The 17,957-nt window shown below is 33.4% G+C and overlaps 1 protein-coding gene across 2 annotated transcripts in view; it reads right to left on the bottom strand.

Annotated features, from left to right (window-relative positions):
• The window catches only part of LOC111713819 (uncharacterized), a 22,232-nt gene continuing 4,275 nt past the window's right edge, over positions 1 to 17,957 (bottom strand). The window contains exons 9-35 of one of the 2 annotated variants that reach the window (XM_023488765.1): positions 17,836 to 17,884; positions 16,874 to 16,990; positions 16,438 to 16,477; positions 15,863 to 15,993; positions 15,466 to 15,518; positions 15,036 to 15,084; positions 13,935 to 13,990; positions 13,571 to 13,649; positions 12,255 to 12,420; positions 11,709 to 11,818; positions 11,344 to 11,588; positions 10,760 to 11,241; positions 10,401 to 10,451; positions 10,009 to 10,091; positions 9,497 to 9,554; positions 9,249 to 9,292; positions 7,948 to 8,017; positions 6,302 to 6,830; positions 5,480 to 5,528; positions 5,118 to 5,168; positions 4,328 to 4,401; positions 3,807 to 4,006; positions 2,844 to 2,923; positions 2,208 to 2,257; positions 866 to 941; positions 313 to 360; positions 1 to 210 (exon numbers count right to left, since the gene is read on the bottom strand). In XM_023488765.1, coding sequence (XP_023344533.1) covers positions 91 to 210; positions 313 to 360; positions 866 to 941; positions 2,208 to 2,257; positions 2,844 to 2,923; positions 3,807 to 4,006; positions 4,328 to 4,401; positions 5,118 to 5,168; positions 5,480 to 5,528; positions 6,302 to 6,830; positions 7,948 to 8,017; positions 9,249 to 9,292; positions 9,497 to 9,554; positions 10,009 to 10,091; positions 10,401 to 10,451; positions 10,760 to 11,241; positions 11,344 to 11,588; positions 11,709 to 11,818; positions 12,255 to 12,420; positions 13,571 to 13,649; positions 13,935 to 13,990; positions 15,036 to 15,084; positions 15,466 to 15,518; positions 15,863 to 15,993; positions 16,438 to 16,477; positions 16,874 to 16,990; positions 17,836 to 17,884 — 3,160 coding nt within the window. In that variant the 3' untranslated portion in view covers positions 1 to 90. The remainder of the gene's footprint in view (positions 211 to 312; positions 361 to 865; positions 942 to 2,207; positions 2,258 to 2,843; positions 2,924 to 3,806; positions 4,007 to 4,327; positions 4,402 to 5,117; positions 5,169 to 5,479; positions 5,529 to 6,301; positions 6,831 to 7,947; positions 8,018 to 9,248; positions 9,293 to 9,496; positions 9,555 to 10,008; positions 10,092 to 10,400; positions 10,452 to 10,759; positions 11,242 to 11,343; positions 11,589 to 11,708; positions 11,819 to 12,254; positions 12,421 to 13,570; positions 13,650 to 13,934; positions 13,991 to 15,035; positions 15,085 to 15,465; positions 15,519 to 15,862; positions 15,994 to 16,437; positions 16,478 to 16,873; positions 16,991 to 17,835; positions 17,885 to 17,957) is intronic. The other variant, XM_023488766.1, reaches the window with a different exon arrangement.

A 17,957-nucleotide genomic window follows, 5' to 3' on the forward strand; every position in this document is an offset into this window, starting at 1 on the left:
TTCAGCTAGTATGTTTTATTATTACTGGAAATCTGTTTTGTTAAGAACTAGTTTTTACAAATACATAAAATTTATCACAGTGGTAGAATTTCAACTAAAATTTGTCAATTGTTTTGGTCGTCCTCGGTTTTTTTGAGACTTTTTCGGCGATTTTTTCGTCGTATTCTCTCTTCTCCGATTTGTACGATCAAACCTAAAATTGATGCACTCCTTAAAAATACCTTTTTATCGATTTAATTCAAAACTGAAAAAATCATAAATTAAAGTTTATTTTTTTGTTCTCAAGTATTCTAAAAGTTCTAAAAAGGTTTCCTTGTCTAAAAAGTCTAAAATCTGAAGTTTTGTGCACTTTATTCCAGCCTGAAAAAAATGAGCTTAAGTCAAATTAATAAAAAAAACTGTTTTTAACTCTAATCTTCTTAAAATTATGACAATAACTACAATTGTAGGCGATTACATTAGTATAATGAAAACGACTTATATCAAACTTTAAAACAGTATGGATAAACAAATACATGAAAACAAAGAGAATGTGTCAATCAAAAACTTCTCTTTTATTACTTGTAAACTTGTAATTCGAAAAAAGTGTGTTCACAATTGAAACTTAAATAGAAAAGTCGTCTTCATTTTATTGATATAATCGCCTACCACCGTATGTATTTTTTGATGGGGGTCTTGAGTTTTTAAAATTTGACAATTTATACAGCAAATAGTTTTACAACTAGTAGAAATATAAAATGCAATAAAATTTGTACTTCACAGTTGCTGTGTTTCATGTTCATTGTAAAAACATTGAATCATAAATTAATTCGACCAGCCTTGATATTCCACAGCTATATGGGTCCCACTGTAGACTAGAACTGACCTGTTTAATTTGAGCAATGAACTCAGTTAACCAAATTGGTTCATAACAGAGTATTGTCTGGTACAAGTCGGGGGTCCTAAAAGTACAATTTATTGGTTTGTACCACTATAAAATGTCTTTATCCATTACATGTTCTTTCTATGAAATGTCCCACCTATTAAATGATAATATGTCCTGTCTCTGAAATGTCCTGTCCATGAAATGTCCTGTCCGTGAAATGTCCTGTCCGTGAAATGTCCTGTCCGTGAAATGTCCTGTCTGTGAAATGTCCTACCTGTGAAATGTCCTGTCCGTGAAATGTCCTGTCAGTGAAATGTAAACATGAGGAGAACATACAATGTATGTATACTGCCTCAATTAACAATTTTTGTACCAGTTAAGATTGTAAAAATATATGCTTATTAAAAACAAATTGTAAACATAATAGTATTAAATGAAATTATTAAAAAAAATATAAAAGTTAATACAGGGCGACCAATAAAACCGTGGAATAGAAACACGACATTTAAGCAATCTTTTTTTTAACGTTGTTATAAAGCAAATAGTTTAATTAAACAAGTAGCTTAAAAATAAACTTAGGAATTGAAATGGATCTGTGTACAGTACACACGGTAGTACACACAATAGTACACACGATAGTACACACGATAGTACACACGATAGTACACACGATAGTACACACGATAGTACACACGATAGTACACACGATAGTACACACGATCACGATAGTACACACGATAGTACACACGATAGTACACACGATAGTACACACGATAGTACACACGATAGTACACACGATAGTACACACGATAGTACACAGATAGTACACACGATAGTACAATGCTGTGTTTAATGTTTATTAGACTATCTAAAATACATTATTTCTATTCCACAATTAATTTTATAGGTAACACCGTAGATCGTAATCAAAATTAATCCCCAGAATTCCAATATCTTTATTTGCAAAACAGAAAACTTTCCTGGGATAAATATAAACAGCAGTACACTTTCTTTTCGTAAACAAATGTGAAAGTTCCTTATAACATCTTATATTGATCAAAATCAAGCTTAAAAATTAGCTTGTGATATATATAGTGAACACTGAACTGTACTATATTGTAATGTTCTGTAATGTCAAGTCTATTCCAGTCATGTCCTGTCTAGTTCTATTTGTTCTTGTACTGTCTGGTTCTATCTTGTAGTTTCCTGTCAAGTTCTGCCCTGTTATGTCCTGACCCGTCATGACTTCTTTCCTGGCCTGTCTAGTTTTTTTTTGTCTTATCCTGCCCAATCTTGTCTGGTTGTGTTCTGTATTGTTAAATTCTGTCCTGTCCTTTTTTACCTTCTTATAAAAGTTTTTAACTGATCATGTAGAGTCAAATCATTCGGAATCTACATTAATAAACTATTAGAGATGCAGGGTGTCCCACGAAACATGACAGAAGCAAGACGATTTGAAAGTCGTCTTAGATAGTTAAATCTTTTTGACACATTCAGTTTTCAACCTACTTTCTCATGTATGATACTTGAAACGATAACCACAAAATTATCCGAGTCGTGGTATTTCCAAAATGTGGTCTGCCTTTTTTGGGCTGTTAATATTACCGGAGATACTAAGAGTTTCAATGGACACCCTGTAGATAGAAAGTTAAGTAGATGTGTAGAAAAAAAACATCTATATATAAATATACCGATAAACAGATAGAAAGATAGATATTAATATATTTATGTATAGATTTAGATGAATAAATGAATAAATACATAATAGAAAGACAGATGATAAGATAGATAGATACAGGTCACGGTAGTTTTGGCTTCACGGATTCGGCTACTTCCACTCGAGATAACAGAGTTAGCATCATATGTCATGCTAACTCTGTTATTTACGTACTCCGGAATGCAAGGAGGGGTGGGTACTTGGTAGCATTCGTGCTATTAGGAAGGCATAGAAGATAGATAGATAGATAATGATTAGAACCTGTGACATAAAGTCCTCTTCTTCTTCCTCCTCTAGTCCTAGATAGGTGACCTCATCCTCACCCTCTGATACACTCCCATCTAGAGAACCATAATTTTGTGTGGAATACGTTGAAGACATTTTGATGTTGAAACATCGCAAAAAGTAATTACCATAGTAACTCAAAAATCACTAATTTAGCTAAATGGTTTGTTTGTGCACACTACCCAAATTATTGATGTGTCGGCTATTCTTAGGACAATTTAAAACCATAAATTGACGTTCAAAGTCGTCTTCCTAAACCTGGAATACAAAGACGACGTTTCACGCATTGTTGGAGAAACCGCAAAAAGTTTAATATACAGTTTAACCTAGAACTTAGGAGACATTTATATAATTTATAAAATGTCGTTTTCTAATGGAATGATGAAGATATTTATTATTCAAATAAACTACAGTGAAACCCTTAATAACTAATACATCGAAAGAATTCATCAAATGTCGTATTCTTCATTTTCTGATAATGGAATATTGCAGATATTTGGTTTTTTAATTAAATGATTATATGGAACTCTTTAAAACTATTCCCGCATATTCATGGCTATTTATTTATTTTCGCAAATACTGAAATTTACGTGATATAGAATAAAACTCATTGAAAAATTGTCAAGACGACATTTGATAAATTCTTCCGATGTCTTCTTTATTAAGGGTTTCACTGTATTATATGGAGCTCTTTAAAACTGTTCCCGCATATTTCATGGCTATTTATATATTTTTACAATTTCTAAGTTTTAGGTATAATAATATAAAACACATTGTCAAGACGACATTTTATTTGTTCTTTCAATTACTCCTAAGTTCTGTACATTGTGTGGAAAATGAAGACGACATTTTAGCAATTTTATGCGTATTAGATATTGTTAGCTATCGAATGAACTGGTATCAATGATCGAAATTATGTCAAAGAGAAATGAGAATTACCTTCAACGTCAGATCCTTCCTTTATTTTTTCTTTCTGTTCTTTTTTAGATGTTTTCACAACATGTTTGGAAGTTTTAGGTTCTGCTGCAGTTTTGGTGGATTTCTTACTCTTTTTCGGAGATTTGTTCTTTCGGGGTATTTTCTGATTTCGTTGAAGATTCTTATTGATAATTGGTGATCCTTTCTTTACACTGCCTCCACTAAACAAATTCAAAATATGCACACTGCACACTGCATGCTGTACACTGCATGCTGTACATGGCATATATAAAATAGTAAATTGGACACTACGTACAAAGTGTACATAATTCACTGCACAAAAAACACTGTACGCTGTACTGTACAGTGTCTGTACCGTATGTCCAATTAAAAACAAAAATTGCAAAAATGTAATTTTAAACAATATTAGAAAAAAAATTCAGAAAAATTAGTTTTAAAAAATTTTCCCAATTGAAAATTTTGTCAATATTATCAACTTTTAAAAAAGATTTTAAGACAAATTATTATAAATATCAATCTACCTGTAATTTACAATTGGATGAGTTTCATTGTAAATATGTCCTAGAAACTGAACAGCTTTTCTTCGAGGTACAACCTTAAATATTGATAATTCTGTCATGTCAGATTAACAACGGTACTCTTGAACCTTTATCTTAACAAAAATATCGAAGTCGTCAGTTTTCTCACTTGAGAAGTGCTTCTGTTAATTTCTACGGTGCTGCTGCTAAAGCCAAAAATGCGCAAATGACCTTGGAGAGATACCAGAAATAAAAATAATCACCTTTAAAAAAAATATTGATATATAATTAATACTTGATTGGAGAAAGATCTTGCAAGAGAACCATAATACATCGGACATAATAAATAAACTAAAAACCACTTGAAATTACACCTTGTAGACTACACAGTGCAGTTCCACAAGCCAAAATGTGTACACTGTAATGTACACTGTACAGTAAAAGTATGATTCAAAAGTATTTTTTAATAAATGTGTTTACAATTCGTCGAAAGGCCCTTTGACCTGGTTTTCATAAGATATTAAATATTAATTTATTTACAAATAACATCTTCTTTTTTACTCTACAGAGGTTTGGTCCATCACCATCAGACGAATAGATTTCTGGATTCAAAAGTTATACTAATATCACCTTTAATCACATAACAGTTATACTAATATCACCTTTAATCACATAACAGTTATACTAATATCACCTTTAATCACATAACAGTTATACTAATATCACCTTTAATCACATAACTGCAGTTATACTAATATCACCTTTAATCACATAACAGTTATACTAATATCACCTTTAATCCGAACCGTTGAAGTTCCGCTCGCAGTTCAGGAGTCAGCATAGACTAGAAAAAATGTAAAAAAATGATTAACAGAAGTCAGCGAGTAAAAAGAAAACTTTCAAACATGGTGGTGGAGAAAGACATGTAAATGGAGAAAGGGAAAAATTCTTTGATGAAAGGAGAGAAAGACCCCAGTTTTACCCGCCTCTGTTTTCAGTGCTAACTGATCCATGAATTTACTATATTATGCCTAACAAAATATGCCCAGTTGTCTCTACAGTTTCATCGTTAGAGTGGGTCACCCTGTACTCATTGAAGCTCGAAGCATACACTGTACACTGTACACTATACACTCTACACTGTACATGTTTTACCTCATAATTCGGTTTCGGAGTACACTTAGGAGTATCCTGCAGCAATAATCTTCAAAATAAAGATTAATAATCTAACGCAGCACTGAATTCTTAAATGTGACAACATATTTAGAACACAAAAACGAAAACATAGCAGAAGTTACGACTTCTCAATCTCAAGCCATGGGAAAGAAACTTATATTGAGAACGTACAATGGGTACGTGGACGCTCATTGAGAACGTACATTGAGGACCAAAATTGAACAGGTACATTAAACACGCTCAATGAGGACACTCAACAAGTACGCGCAATGAGGACGCACAATGCACATTGAAAACACGAATTGAAAGCAGACATCTAGGACGCACAAAACGGTTTCATACAAACATACAGTGGAACCTATTAAATTTTGGAATAGGAAGACTACTTCAAAGCTCAAATTATTATATTAAAGATTGCAACGGACATGAAACACAGTAATTGTACAGTGTACATTGTACACTATACACTGTACACTGTACATTGTACACTATACACTGTACACTGTACATTGACCCCTTTAATTTCATAAAAAGATCTTAAAGCTACTGCTTACACTACTTGCTTTACAATTACACACAAGATTGATAAAATGTCGTCTTCCTATTCCACATTTTTATGAATCCAACAGTACAGAAATACATAATACATACATCTCAACTTCAAAGAATAAGTGAAACTACAGGTTATAAATGTAATATTTTTGTCAGAAGGCCACAAATAAGTCAACAATGAAGAAATGTTATTTTTTTTTGCAGAAATATAGGAAGGCAGTTTACAAATGATTGAAAATCTTTATTTTCCTTTTGTTAACTGGAGTCTTCAAAGGTCGGCCATTATCCATGCGGTCGTTTGCTGACCTCAGTTCTGGGGACTCAAGGTCATCAGATGCATGATCAGGATTATAATTGGAGGGAGGATATTCGGAACCAGGATTAACATATGGTAAGTTGGGACTGGGAAAGTTTGGTTTATCAGGACTGAGATTGAATTCTGGTATATCAGGACTGGGATTGAATTCTGGTATTTCAGGACTTAGATTGAAATCTGGTATTTCAGGACTGGGATTGAATTCTGGTATTTCAGGACTTGGATTGAATTCTGGTTTATCAGGACTGGGATTGAAATCTGGTATTTCAGGACTGGGATTGAAATCTGGTATTTCAGGACTTGGATTGAAATCTGGTATTTCAGGACTTGGATTGAAATCTGGCATGTCAGAACTCGGACTAAAGTCTGGAGTGTCTGATTGTGACTGTTTCTGATGTATTCTTGAGGCTTGATCTTCTTCTTGGGTTTGTTGTGCACTTTGCTGGCTTAGTAGTTGAACCCCTTCAGTATTCTTAATCAAAATAAATAAAAAAATGTTAATTAAAGGGATAATTCAGATATTAGATTCAGCTGATTCTGCAAAATAAAATAAAAAAATGTAAATTAAAGGGAAAATTCAGATATTAGATTCAGCTGATTCTGCAAAATAAATAAAAAAATGTAAATTAAAGGGAAAATTCAGATATTAGATTCAGCTGATTCTGCAAAATAAATAAAAAAATGTAAATTAAAGGGAAAATTCAGATATTAGATTCAGCTGATTCTGCAAAATAAAATAAAAATATAAATGAAAGGGATAATTCAGATATTAGATTCAGTTGATTCTGCAAAATGATAGAACCAGATGTGAATTGTTATTTTTAGTTTTAGAAAATTCCCGCATTCTCATTTTTAGTTTTCTTCCGTCTCATAGTGAAAATATCAATTAAACAATCCTGTTCACACTATCAACCTACTAGCTTCAGAACCCAGCTTTGTCGGAAATTTCCTCTATAAAATCAACCCACTCAACTACAAATTGTTAAACCAAGCTAAAAATAATAATACTCACGGATTACAGAGGTTCCCTTCAGAAAAATGTTAGTCAAAGGGGTTCATTTATAATTAGACAGAATCAGACAGAAATACAAACAAAGGGGTTCATTTATAATTAGACAGAATCAGACAGAAATACAAACAAAGGGGTTCATATATAATTAGACAGAATCAGACAGAAATACAAACAAAGGGGTTCATATATAATTAGACAGAATCAGACAGAAATACAAACAAAGGGGTTCATATATAATTAGACAGAATCAGACAGAAATACAAACAAAGGGGTTCATATATAATTAGACAGAATCAGACAGAAATACAATCAAAGGACTACTTTTCAATATGCTTAGGATCAATTTCATTTTGACGCAGATCCGAATCCAAAACCAGATCCAGAGATTATTCATTTTTTTTAATGACCGCTCATTAGTTTACAGTTGCAATTTGTGTTTGAAGGAAAAAATTAATTTGGTTTGGTTGGTATTTTGCTCCCTGGATCCGTATCCTAAGCACTGCTTTAATTTTCAAGAAAACGGAGAATTTAAACTTTTAAACATTAAATATTTTCGATTAAGAATTCCTAGATCTGTATCACACTGATCCACTAGATGTAACCATTTCTTGACAACACGACGGGACAAGGTCCCAACCTATAATATTATATAAAGGGACTGTAGACGTAGTTTCAAGTTAACCTCAATTTAAACTATTCACAACAGCACCACTTAAAGCGTTGTTTGATAAAGCATGATTCCAACCGTGGGTACTCTATAAATTGATATATATGATAGATCTTCCGCCCACTGAGGCGATTCAAGGCAACAGAGTTTAATTGGAAATGTTTATAATTTTTTTTGGTTTCTTATTCAAAACTGCCAAGAGTCTAAGCTATGTCTAAGCTCCTTGTGCAACAGCTTCCATTTTTTTATCATTTATATCATTGTAAAGTGACCTTGCGGATTTGTGCTTATAATACAATGGAGGATATTGTCAGAATTAGACAATTTAGTCTTCAGAAACGACGATATAATTCTGCACATTTATGGTGATCAGATAAAGGTTTTACCGTTGCATGAATCAACAATATCTTCCACAGTATTTATCACATACAGGTTCCAAGAACCACTGTTTTGCCATCTTTACATGGAGGGTCACTTAAAATTACGCTTACAGTCCCTTTAAACTGGCGAATGCCTTTACATGAATTTTTATTTAAAACAAAGTGTTAAGTTTGTAAAATTAAAACCATGCTCCAGGAACCAAGCACTTTTTGTCCATTTTATCTAACTGACCGAAAATATTTTGTTAAAAATTGCGAACAAAAACTATGCGAGTTATCTCCAAAATTCGTAAATATTTCGTTTTACTTTAAAAAGGTGTTAGGTACTTTCCCTAAAGCATTTTCCTTAAAGGCGACTTCCCAAGTATGCAATTTCCCAAGCGGCAACTTCCCAAAGGTTATGTTAGGCCCTCTGAGGCGCCGCAGGCTGCATCGGGGACCGAGCGTTGTGGCTAAGATGGGCAAGGGGGCCGTGCGTCACGGCTAGAACAGGCTTAGGGCCGAGCGCTGCGGGTAAGACACACTCGAGAATTTGCCGCTTAGGAAATTGCACATACCCTTGGGAAAATCCTTTACGAAATATTACAAAAGGATAAGGCTTCATTTTTTAAAATTGCAATTGTAACATTTAGATTTAATTAAATGAAATCAAATCCATGGGTTGCTTTTAATCTTATTTCCTTTACTGAACCTTAGAGTTTAAGCTTGGACATTTTTAATTGATATTGTTCACATTTTACATTTATATGTTTAAAACCAAAACAAAATTATTTAGTTATTATCATGATTTAGTTATTATCATGATTTTGTTATTATTATACCTCTCCGTCGTGTGTTTTAAATTTTCGAACAACTTTTCCGATTCCTAAAAAATATGAATGAGAATGATTTCGATCCGAGCTTTAAACTTATTAGTTTGTTTTCGGTTAGGGTAGTGTTCAATTGAATTTAAACCTTAAACAAACAAAAAAGTAAAAATCCCGTTTAAAAAACATAAAGTCCCGCCTAAACTTTTAACATAAATTCATTGCTTTATTTTCAAATTTTGTAAAAAAAATCTAAAAAAAACCTGTTTTGAGGAGAAGAGGAACAGTTACACTTTGCTCAAGCAAAGATTCCAAACAATCCTGAAAAAAAAACAAGATTAAAGGGACTGTTATTTCCTGTAAATTTCACAACGGTACCCTTAAAACTTAAACTAAATTGACGAAGGCATTCTTGTTTTTATCTCGTAAAAACTGATAATTTTCGATTGTGGTTTTTATAAAAGTGGTGTCTAGCAGAGAGAGAGAGAGAGAAGGGAATTGTCAGATTTCAACACCTTTTAAGATACAAACCCAAGATATATTCCACATCTGTGTGCAAGGTTTGAAGGGTAGTGAGTACCTTCAATAATCGGACATGCAACTCTAAAAGTTGATTCTGCCCTGCCCTGTCGACAAATAGGAAAATTAAGTGGACACTGGACAGCGCATATTTGTGCTCAGCTACATTTGTCAGAAGGTTCAACAGCTCAATATACCTTCGGTGATGAAGATAGGACGATTACAACAATAAGATTTCTTCTGATGGTTACATTACCTTAACATTACATCCTTGCAACAGATCATGCTTGATAATATTCAAGAGCTCTTCAGCTTCATCAGTTATAACTTTAGTAGCATCTGAAAATATAATAGTAAGAACAGATCATGATTGATAATATCATCATAACTCATGAACCGCAGGAATGTTTGTAGCTTGGTTTAAAAGTTAAATAACGTTGATATTTGAAGGAAAAACTCCAGGCAAATCTGGGTTCCCAGGCTAGTGTTTCAAAAATGTGTATCTAAATATACTCTTATTTAGGATTTAATTATTTACTAAATAGTTCTAGCCTTTTTTCTCATTATTTCAGGATTATACATCTAGAGCAAAAAATATGACACATTGACTGTCTATTTCAAAAAACTTAAAAATTACCATTAACTAACCTTTAGGTAAAACTGGTTCTCTTGGCTTCCCAGGAGTTGGAAGATAATCGTCTAAAATATTAAACATAAATGAAAAGTTTTTTTTGTTGGAAAACATTTTGTTCGTAAAATCGTACTCACTGAAAACATTTCGAAACTGCGTACAGGCTTTTTAGGAATAAAAATTTGTCAGAAATCACTCACATTTCGTTAGATTTTTATTTGTCGAATCTAAAAACCGTCAAATCTGAGATTTCGGCATAAAATTTTACAAATTTACGAATCTCAAAGGTTAAAAAACATAAGGGCCTTGTATTAGAAAAATATTGCACTAAAAAGAGGGCATTTAAAGGGTATGTAAAGAATTATTAAATGGCTACCGTTGTCCTCATATCTACTCCTTTTTCTGCTTTCTATTCCTTTACAAGACGAAGGTTTTCTCTTCCTGTTCACAGGAGTTGACATCTCCAGTGATGTTGACGCCTGAAAGGAGAAAACAGGCTGACTGCAGCCATCTGAGGATGATCCGCTTGGCTCCAGCTGTTCCGGAGATAAAGACTTGTCTTCCAATCGTGCCGAAGTTTCTGGAACATCAGAACAGCTGTTAAGGGCGCCACGTGGTTCAGCTTGGAAGGAGAGGCTTCGTCTTGGAATAGGTCTAGGTGAAGAGGGTTTAGGGGAAGGTGATGGTTGAAAAGGTGACTTTGAAGGAGATCTTGAGGATAGCAAAATAGGAGATTCTATCCGAGCTCCCGCGGTCAAAGATTGAAATGCATCTTCTGGATTATCCTGAGGGTTCTGCTGGAAATCTTCAACTTCATCGTCTGAAACCGCAAACATGTCTGGGGAAGTCACACACACTCTGTAAGTATCATTTTAATCATTTTTAAGATTCATAACATTTTGATGGTAAATAAAAATTAAAAAAAAAAGCAATGTTTACTCTGTAAAAAATGCACTATTCCTTGATTCTGGAGAATTTGCTGGGGTTTTAGTAACTTCTAATAGAGCTGGTTCAATCTCTTTCCTTGCAGAGTTTACTTCATTTTCCATGATGTCCTCATCATCAAATATGTCCATTTCGAAACTATCATTCTTCTGCTCATCAAATCCCCGATCTTTAACCGGAGAATCATCGTGTTCTGTATCCTTATTTTCTTCATCAGAATCCTCATCATTCAAGCTTTTTCTGCGCTTCTGAGTTAATACCTAACAAAAGGAAATTTTTGAAAAAAAATTATTTTACCAAAATCTAGAAAATTTGCAAATGAAAACAGAAAAATCTGCGAAATTCATTAAAAAGAAAAATTGTGCTATTTTTAGATTTACCTCGCAAAATGACTCCCATTCATTATCGTTCTTATTCTCTTCAATTAAAAGAACAGCTTCAGGACGTTCAGTTAGATCTCCTTCATTTCTATCCTCCTTTTCGTCATTGTCTATACATTAAAATATTGAAACCATTTACAGCAAGACTAGTGTTTCCAAACTTTCGCGAAAAATTGCGCAAATTTGCTTGTGTATTCCGCCGATCTGGGACCAGAAGTAAAAAATTCAATGGCAAAAAAGGTATATCCTCAATCAAGGTTATTATTGAAAGAACTGTAGATAAGATTTCATGTGCCCCCCCCCCATCCTTTTCAAGAATTGTATTTCAAGAGCTGATTCACAACAGTACCTTTAAAATCTCTGTCTGAATAATCGTCGTTTTTTTATCTTAAAAAAAGTGTTCAATTTTCTTTATTGATGCAGCTCAAGCACAAATCCGCATGTCACTATAAGGAAGAAACCACGATTGAAAAAAATCTATTTTTAGCAAGAAAAAACAAGGATATATCAGCCAAAGGTTTAAGCGGTTTTGGTGTGAATCTCTACCTTGACTAAGTTGATCAAGAAGAGCATCAAGTGCTTGAGTTCCAGAAGCTTCGCCAGCTTCAAGAGCATCATCTGGAGAAGTTGCAGAACGTGATGCAGCACTGCCTGAAGACCCAACACCAGGAGCATCGTTGTTTTCAACTTCATCCTCATCCACATCATCAATCTTAACATATTCATTTACAGATTTATTTACAAATTCATTTTAAGTTTTATTTACAGATTCATTTACAGATTCATTTACAGATTATTTGAAAGATTCAAACAAACAAAAAACAATATCATTTACAGAATCAATCATCATCAATTCCTTTATAAATACATGTGGGATAAGTTTATTTCACAATTTAAGATAATATCAAATAAAACGAATAAAATAAAAAATAAAAATTGTAAAAGTACCATTGTTGGTAAATTTTTTTTTTTTTGAATTAGAATCGATCAAAATCATGTCTCATTATTATATAAAACCAAAATTGTCTAAATCTGAATAATAGTCTTTATTTTTCCGGTAAATTTGAATTCACAAAAAAAGGCAGACCACAATTTAGAAATGCCGGAAATTTTTACTTCTAAAATTTGGTCGAAGAATGAATGCCGCAAATAATTTTGAAATGGTTAGGTTCTACTTTTGTAGAAGGCCTTAGAAGAATCCTTCATCATCAGCCTATGGACAGGTTACTGCTATACATATACATCCCAGTTCTATTTTGAATTAAGAATCTGGTAAATTATGGATCCAATGAACCAGGCAAGAAAAATTCTCCCAAAAACCTTCTTTGAACTATTGGAAATACAACCTAAAATGATCATCCTAGGGTAGTGGTGGTTAGTTACCAAGCTTTATAATAGGATAGAATAAAAGTGAAACATGTTAATTTACAAACATATATAGCTTTGAAAATAAAGTAAAATAAAACACTTTGCAATACAAATAATGCATGAATACTGTATAGCAGCCAAGTGGTAAGGCTGATGCACATCCAACATTTCACCTTGGTAATACGATTTAAAAATTTTCCTTTGTAAAACAGGGAGCACTGGCTCCATTACTATTGATCACGCCAACTGGTTTTGTTGACATGAACCTTTCGTGGGTCCAGTGCTCCCTTGAGCACTGGACCCACTGGATCAATTTAAATATGCTCCGAAGCGCAACTCCCAAACCACTGTGCCATGTTAAAGATTTTGAAAAATAAAACATGCTTTATTAACTGAAATTTCATTAAATCAAATTATCCTATTGTACCTAAAAGTTAAAATTTTAGTTTCTTGATTTACGATCTTCAAATCATGTCCTGTGTAACACCCTGTACCTGAATAGTTTTGATGCAGTTCAACATTTCCTGGAGTGCTAGATCTTGGCTGAGTGATTTCAACGCTTGCAGCTGATACCTGAAATTAAACCAATTAAACCATTAAAAAGGGGAATGCCTGATGCATAACGATACTCTTTAAACTTAAACCTGATCCATACTGTTGTTTTTTCTCCCACAAAAGTGTTTAATTCTGAAAAAAACCCTACGTTGTTTCTTAGCAGAAACCCACAAGTCACTTAAAATAATAAAATCCCGTCAACCATTAATGGACACTTAAAATAACGTCTACAGCCCCTTTAAATAAAAAAATAATTAATTAACATTATTGGTTTGATAAATAATATAATAAAGTTTAAGGAACCTGTCAGTAATCTTATGAAGATTGAAAACCCCTCCATAGATATATTCAAGAACAATCTAAAAAAATTACATTATTCCGAAAAAATAAATAAAAATGACTTCTTATTTTCTCAAATGGTAGAAATAGTGATAATACAGTTTGATGTTTGAATCATTGATTTGTGTTAAATCATTTAACTCCACATTTGCCAAAACAATTGAGGTTTAATACTAGAGTGTACATCCCTCCCCGCCCCATCCTTCAATAGAGGTTTAATACTAGAGTGTACATCCCTCCCCGCCCCATCCTTCAATAGAGGTTTAATACTAGAGTGTACATCCCTCCCCGCCCCATCCCCCAATTTACCGCCTGATAACCCTCCCTTAGTGTACACTGTGTTTTTCATTGCTGAGCCAGTGTAGATGAATTTATAGCTGACAGGTAGTGTTATATATAAATACTAGCTTGGGAACCCAGCTTGTCCTGGAAATCTAAACTAAAATAAAACCTACTCGACTTAGAACGTTTAAACCAAGCAAAGAACATTTCCCTGGTTTTATCGAGTTCCCCAATCAAAATTTGTGTCAAATCGGTCAAGGGGTTCATGAATTATGATCGGAAAACACAATGCACCATGATGCCGCTTTAACTCAACTATATATTTACTCTACAGTAAAAATCAGAAAACTATGGAATAGGAAGACGACTTTTAGACTCAGGTTATGATTTTAACATGAGACACGGCAATTGTGCAGAACTATTGAGTTAATAAGTGTCTAGTTAAACTATTTGCTTTGAAACAACATCAAATACACTTAATTAGTGCTAACATGTCGCCGTCCTTTTTCATAGTTTTCTGATTATCACTGTATATAATATAAAACCTCTATTATAAAAACTGTACAAACTGTACAGCAAATATACCTGTATGTACTCTGTTTTCTAATACATATATCATAAAACTGTAAAAACTGTACAGCTAATGTACCTGTATGTACTCCATGTATTCTAAATTTATTATATAAACTTATATTATAAAAGCTGTACAAACTGTACAGCAAATGTGTGTACTATGTGTATTGTTTATTATAAAACCGCTATTATAATAACTGTAAAATGTACCTGTACTATGAGTTCATCTGTTTCACTAAGAACGATGTACTGCTTTGTACTAAAGTGAGACAAAAAAAAATTCTTAAACTCTGATATTTATTACATTGGTTTCCTACACCAGAAATGCGCAAGCCACTTTAGTAGAGACATCGTTAAACATTAAGTGGCTTGCGCATTTCTGGGTTTAAACTTTAAAATCAACAAAACTGTTTACTTGCCAAAAATTTTGATTTTCGAATATTTGTCAACTAATTTCCCAGACCTTTTTAGTTTCGAACTATTATTTAGGAATTCTGCCGAAATAGTCACAGTTTGAAATATCATTGGTGTAAGCCTGCAGATTTATAAGATGTAGAGATTAAATAATATCAGAGTATTCACGGTTTTTTAATAGAATTAAAAATATTTTTGTTTCTTTTTTCATAATTTTGTTGTTTCCCTTGTTTTGTCCTCCTCTATCACCATTCCTCTGAGTAGGACAGGACAACGGGCCTGGATAATTCAACATCTTGTCCTTGTAGGTAGGGGTTTAGCCATGAGGAGGAGGGGGGGGGGCAAGTAAGTAAAATCCCCCCCTGAAAAATGTATTTTCTTTAAAATATTTTTATCCCCTGTAAAGCCCACTGTAGTCCAAATTCAGTTTATCCTTCTATATAGTTATGTATTCCTCTCCGAAGTCCGGAGTAGTCCCTTGAAGACAATTATTAGCCTTCAGCCCTTCCAGGAGATTGCAAGAAGACTTGCCCACACATCTGCATAATGCATTTGACTATATGTCTGTCTACCCCCCCCCCCCTAGTAATTAAAAAATATTAAATGAGACATCTGTTGAGTTCCTGAAGAACTAGTTTATGACAGTTAACCGTTCTCTCGTCTCTGCAGATAATCTGAAGATCCCAATCTCCTGTTCTAGCGGTCAGCAGCTTCAACAGATCTTCACTTAGACGGGTCAAACTCGGGGCTAGACCTTTAATTAGGGTTGGGCAGAGTTTTCTTAAAAATTCGAGGATTACTTTGCTAAAAGAACTTGAGAAGTTTGTCCCATACAGTGAGACTCATAAACTGTGGAATAAGACGACATTTAAGTAATCTTAGGAGTATTCGAGGCTGTTATAAAGCAAATAGTTTTACAGGTTGTTACAAAAACAACTTAGAAAGTGGAATGTGAATGTGTCCAACAGCAAATTGCTGTATTTCATGCTGTTTAGACTATTTAAATTTTTAACTTGAACCTACCAGTCGTCTTCATAAACCACAATTTGATGGGTCTCACTGTGCAGCAAAATTGTAAATTATATAAGTTAGCTTTTATTTTATTCTACATTTTTTCTTTGTCCAAAGAATAAATTAACATCTTTGGTCAGAGTAAAAAATGAATAAAAACGCAGTTCAAATTGATGCCCAACCCTACCTTGAATACCCTCCTGGGGCCTGACTTCAGGCACAGACTCCTGAATCAGAAAACTATTAATTCGGTTCAATCTAAAATGTTTGAATCAAATAAATTCTGTAAGTTTTGAAACCCTCTCATGCCACTTATCCAATAAAATCTGAGCTGGAAACTTTTGAATGGTGGATATCGGAATTAATGCTTGATGTCCTCTTTTTCTTAATCTCCAGATTAAAAAATGCTTGTTCTCCTCTTGTTATTAATCTCCAGATTAATTAACCGATCTGGATTAAGAATATCCCATTCTAAAGTTTTCATCTCTGAATCAGTTTCAGTCAATGATAAACTAATTATGAAATGATTTTAATCTAACCATTACATCCTTACCTTGTTACCAGAACAGAGACGAGGGTTCATGTATTCTGAAATGATGTTAATCTAACCATTACATCCTTACCTTGTTACCAGAACAGAGACGAGGGTTCATGTATTCTGAAAGCTCCTGGACGATTAGTTTGGACGGTGTGAGCCGGTCAGCAGAAGACGAACAGTTCCATACACGGGCACTATCGTCCTGTAACCAACAGTATAAGTGAAGAAAAGTTTAGAGGACATTATATCGTGAATTTTAACTTAATTTTATGGTACCAAGATTTTTTAATAGCATCGGCTTCTAATAAGTAAAAGCTCTAAATACATTTGGACCCAATAAACCTGTGAAATAGGAAGCAACTATTATTCTGAAATGAATCAAATTATCCAATAAAACTGTGAAATAGGAAGCAACTATTATTCTGAAATGAATCAAATTGTCCAATAAAACTGTGAAACAGGAAGCAACTATTATTCTGAAATGAATCAAATTGTCCAATAAAACTGTGAAACAGGAAGCAACTATTATTCTGAAATGAATCAAATTGTCCAATAATATGAAAAACAGAACTTGTGTTTTGTACAATGTTAACAAGCTTATTTTCAAGCTACTGGGAAAACTATTTGCTTTATTATAACATCTAATATACAAGATTGCTTACAGGTCGTCTTTCCTATTCCACAGGTAAATAGGTTCCAATGTAGGTATAAACTGTACCAGACCTATTTCACCCAATAAGTCAATAAGCCAGATAGACAGACAGATAGATACATAAATAGATAGATAGATAAATAAATAGAAGGATGTATGGATAGATTGATAAATAGATAGATATATACACTGATAGATAGATAGATAGATAGATATTTAGATAGCAATATAGATAGAAAAACATATAGATAGATAGACAGACAGATAGATGTACAGATGTATAGATAGACAGACATACATGCAGAAAGATAGACATACATGCAGATAGATGGCTAGATTGATAGACAGATAGACCGATAGATAGATAGATAGATAGATAATAAAATGTAGGTTCCCTGGATACTCAGGAGATCAGGGGCGCAGAGTCTACCACCCTCCCACCTTCTACACAAATCAATGAATGCATTAATAGGTGAGTGAATGAATGAATATATGGAAGGAAGAAGAAAGGATGAAT

Source organism: Eurytemora carolleeae, unplaced genomic scaffold, assembly GCF_000591075.1.
Source record: "Eurytemora carolleeae unplaced genomic scaffold, Eaff_2.0 scaffold1176, whole genome shotgun sequence".
Taxonomy (NCBI): Eukaryota; Metazoa; Arthropoda; class Copepoda; order Calanoida; family Temoridae; genus Eurytemora; species Eurytemora carolleeae.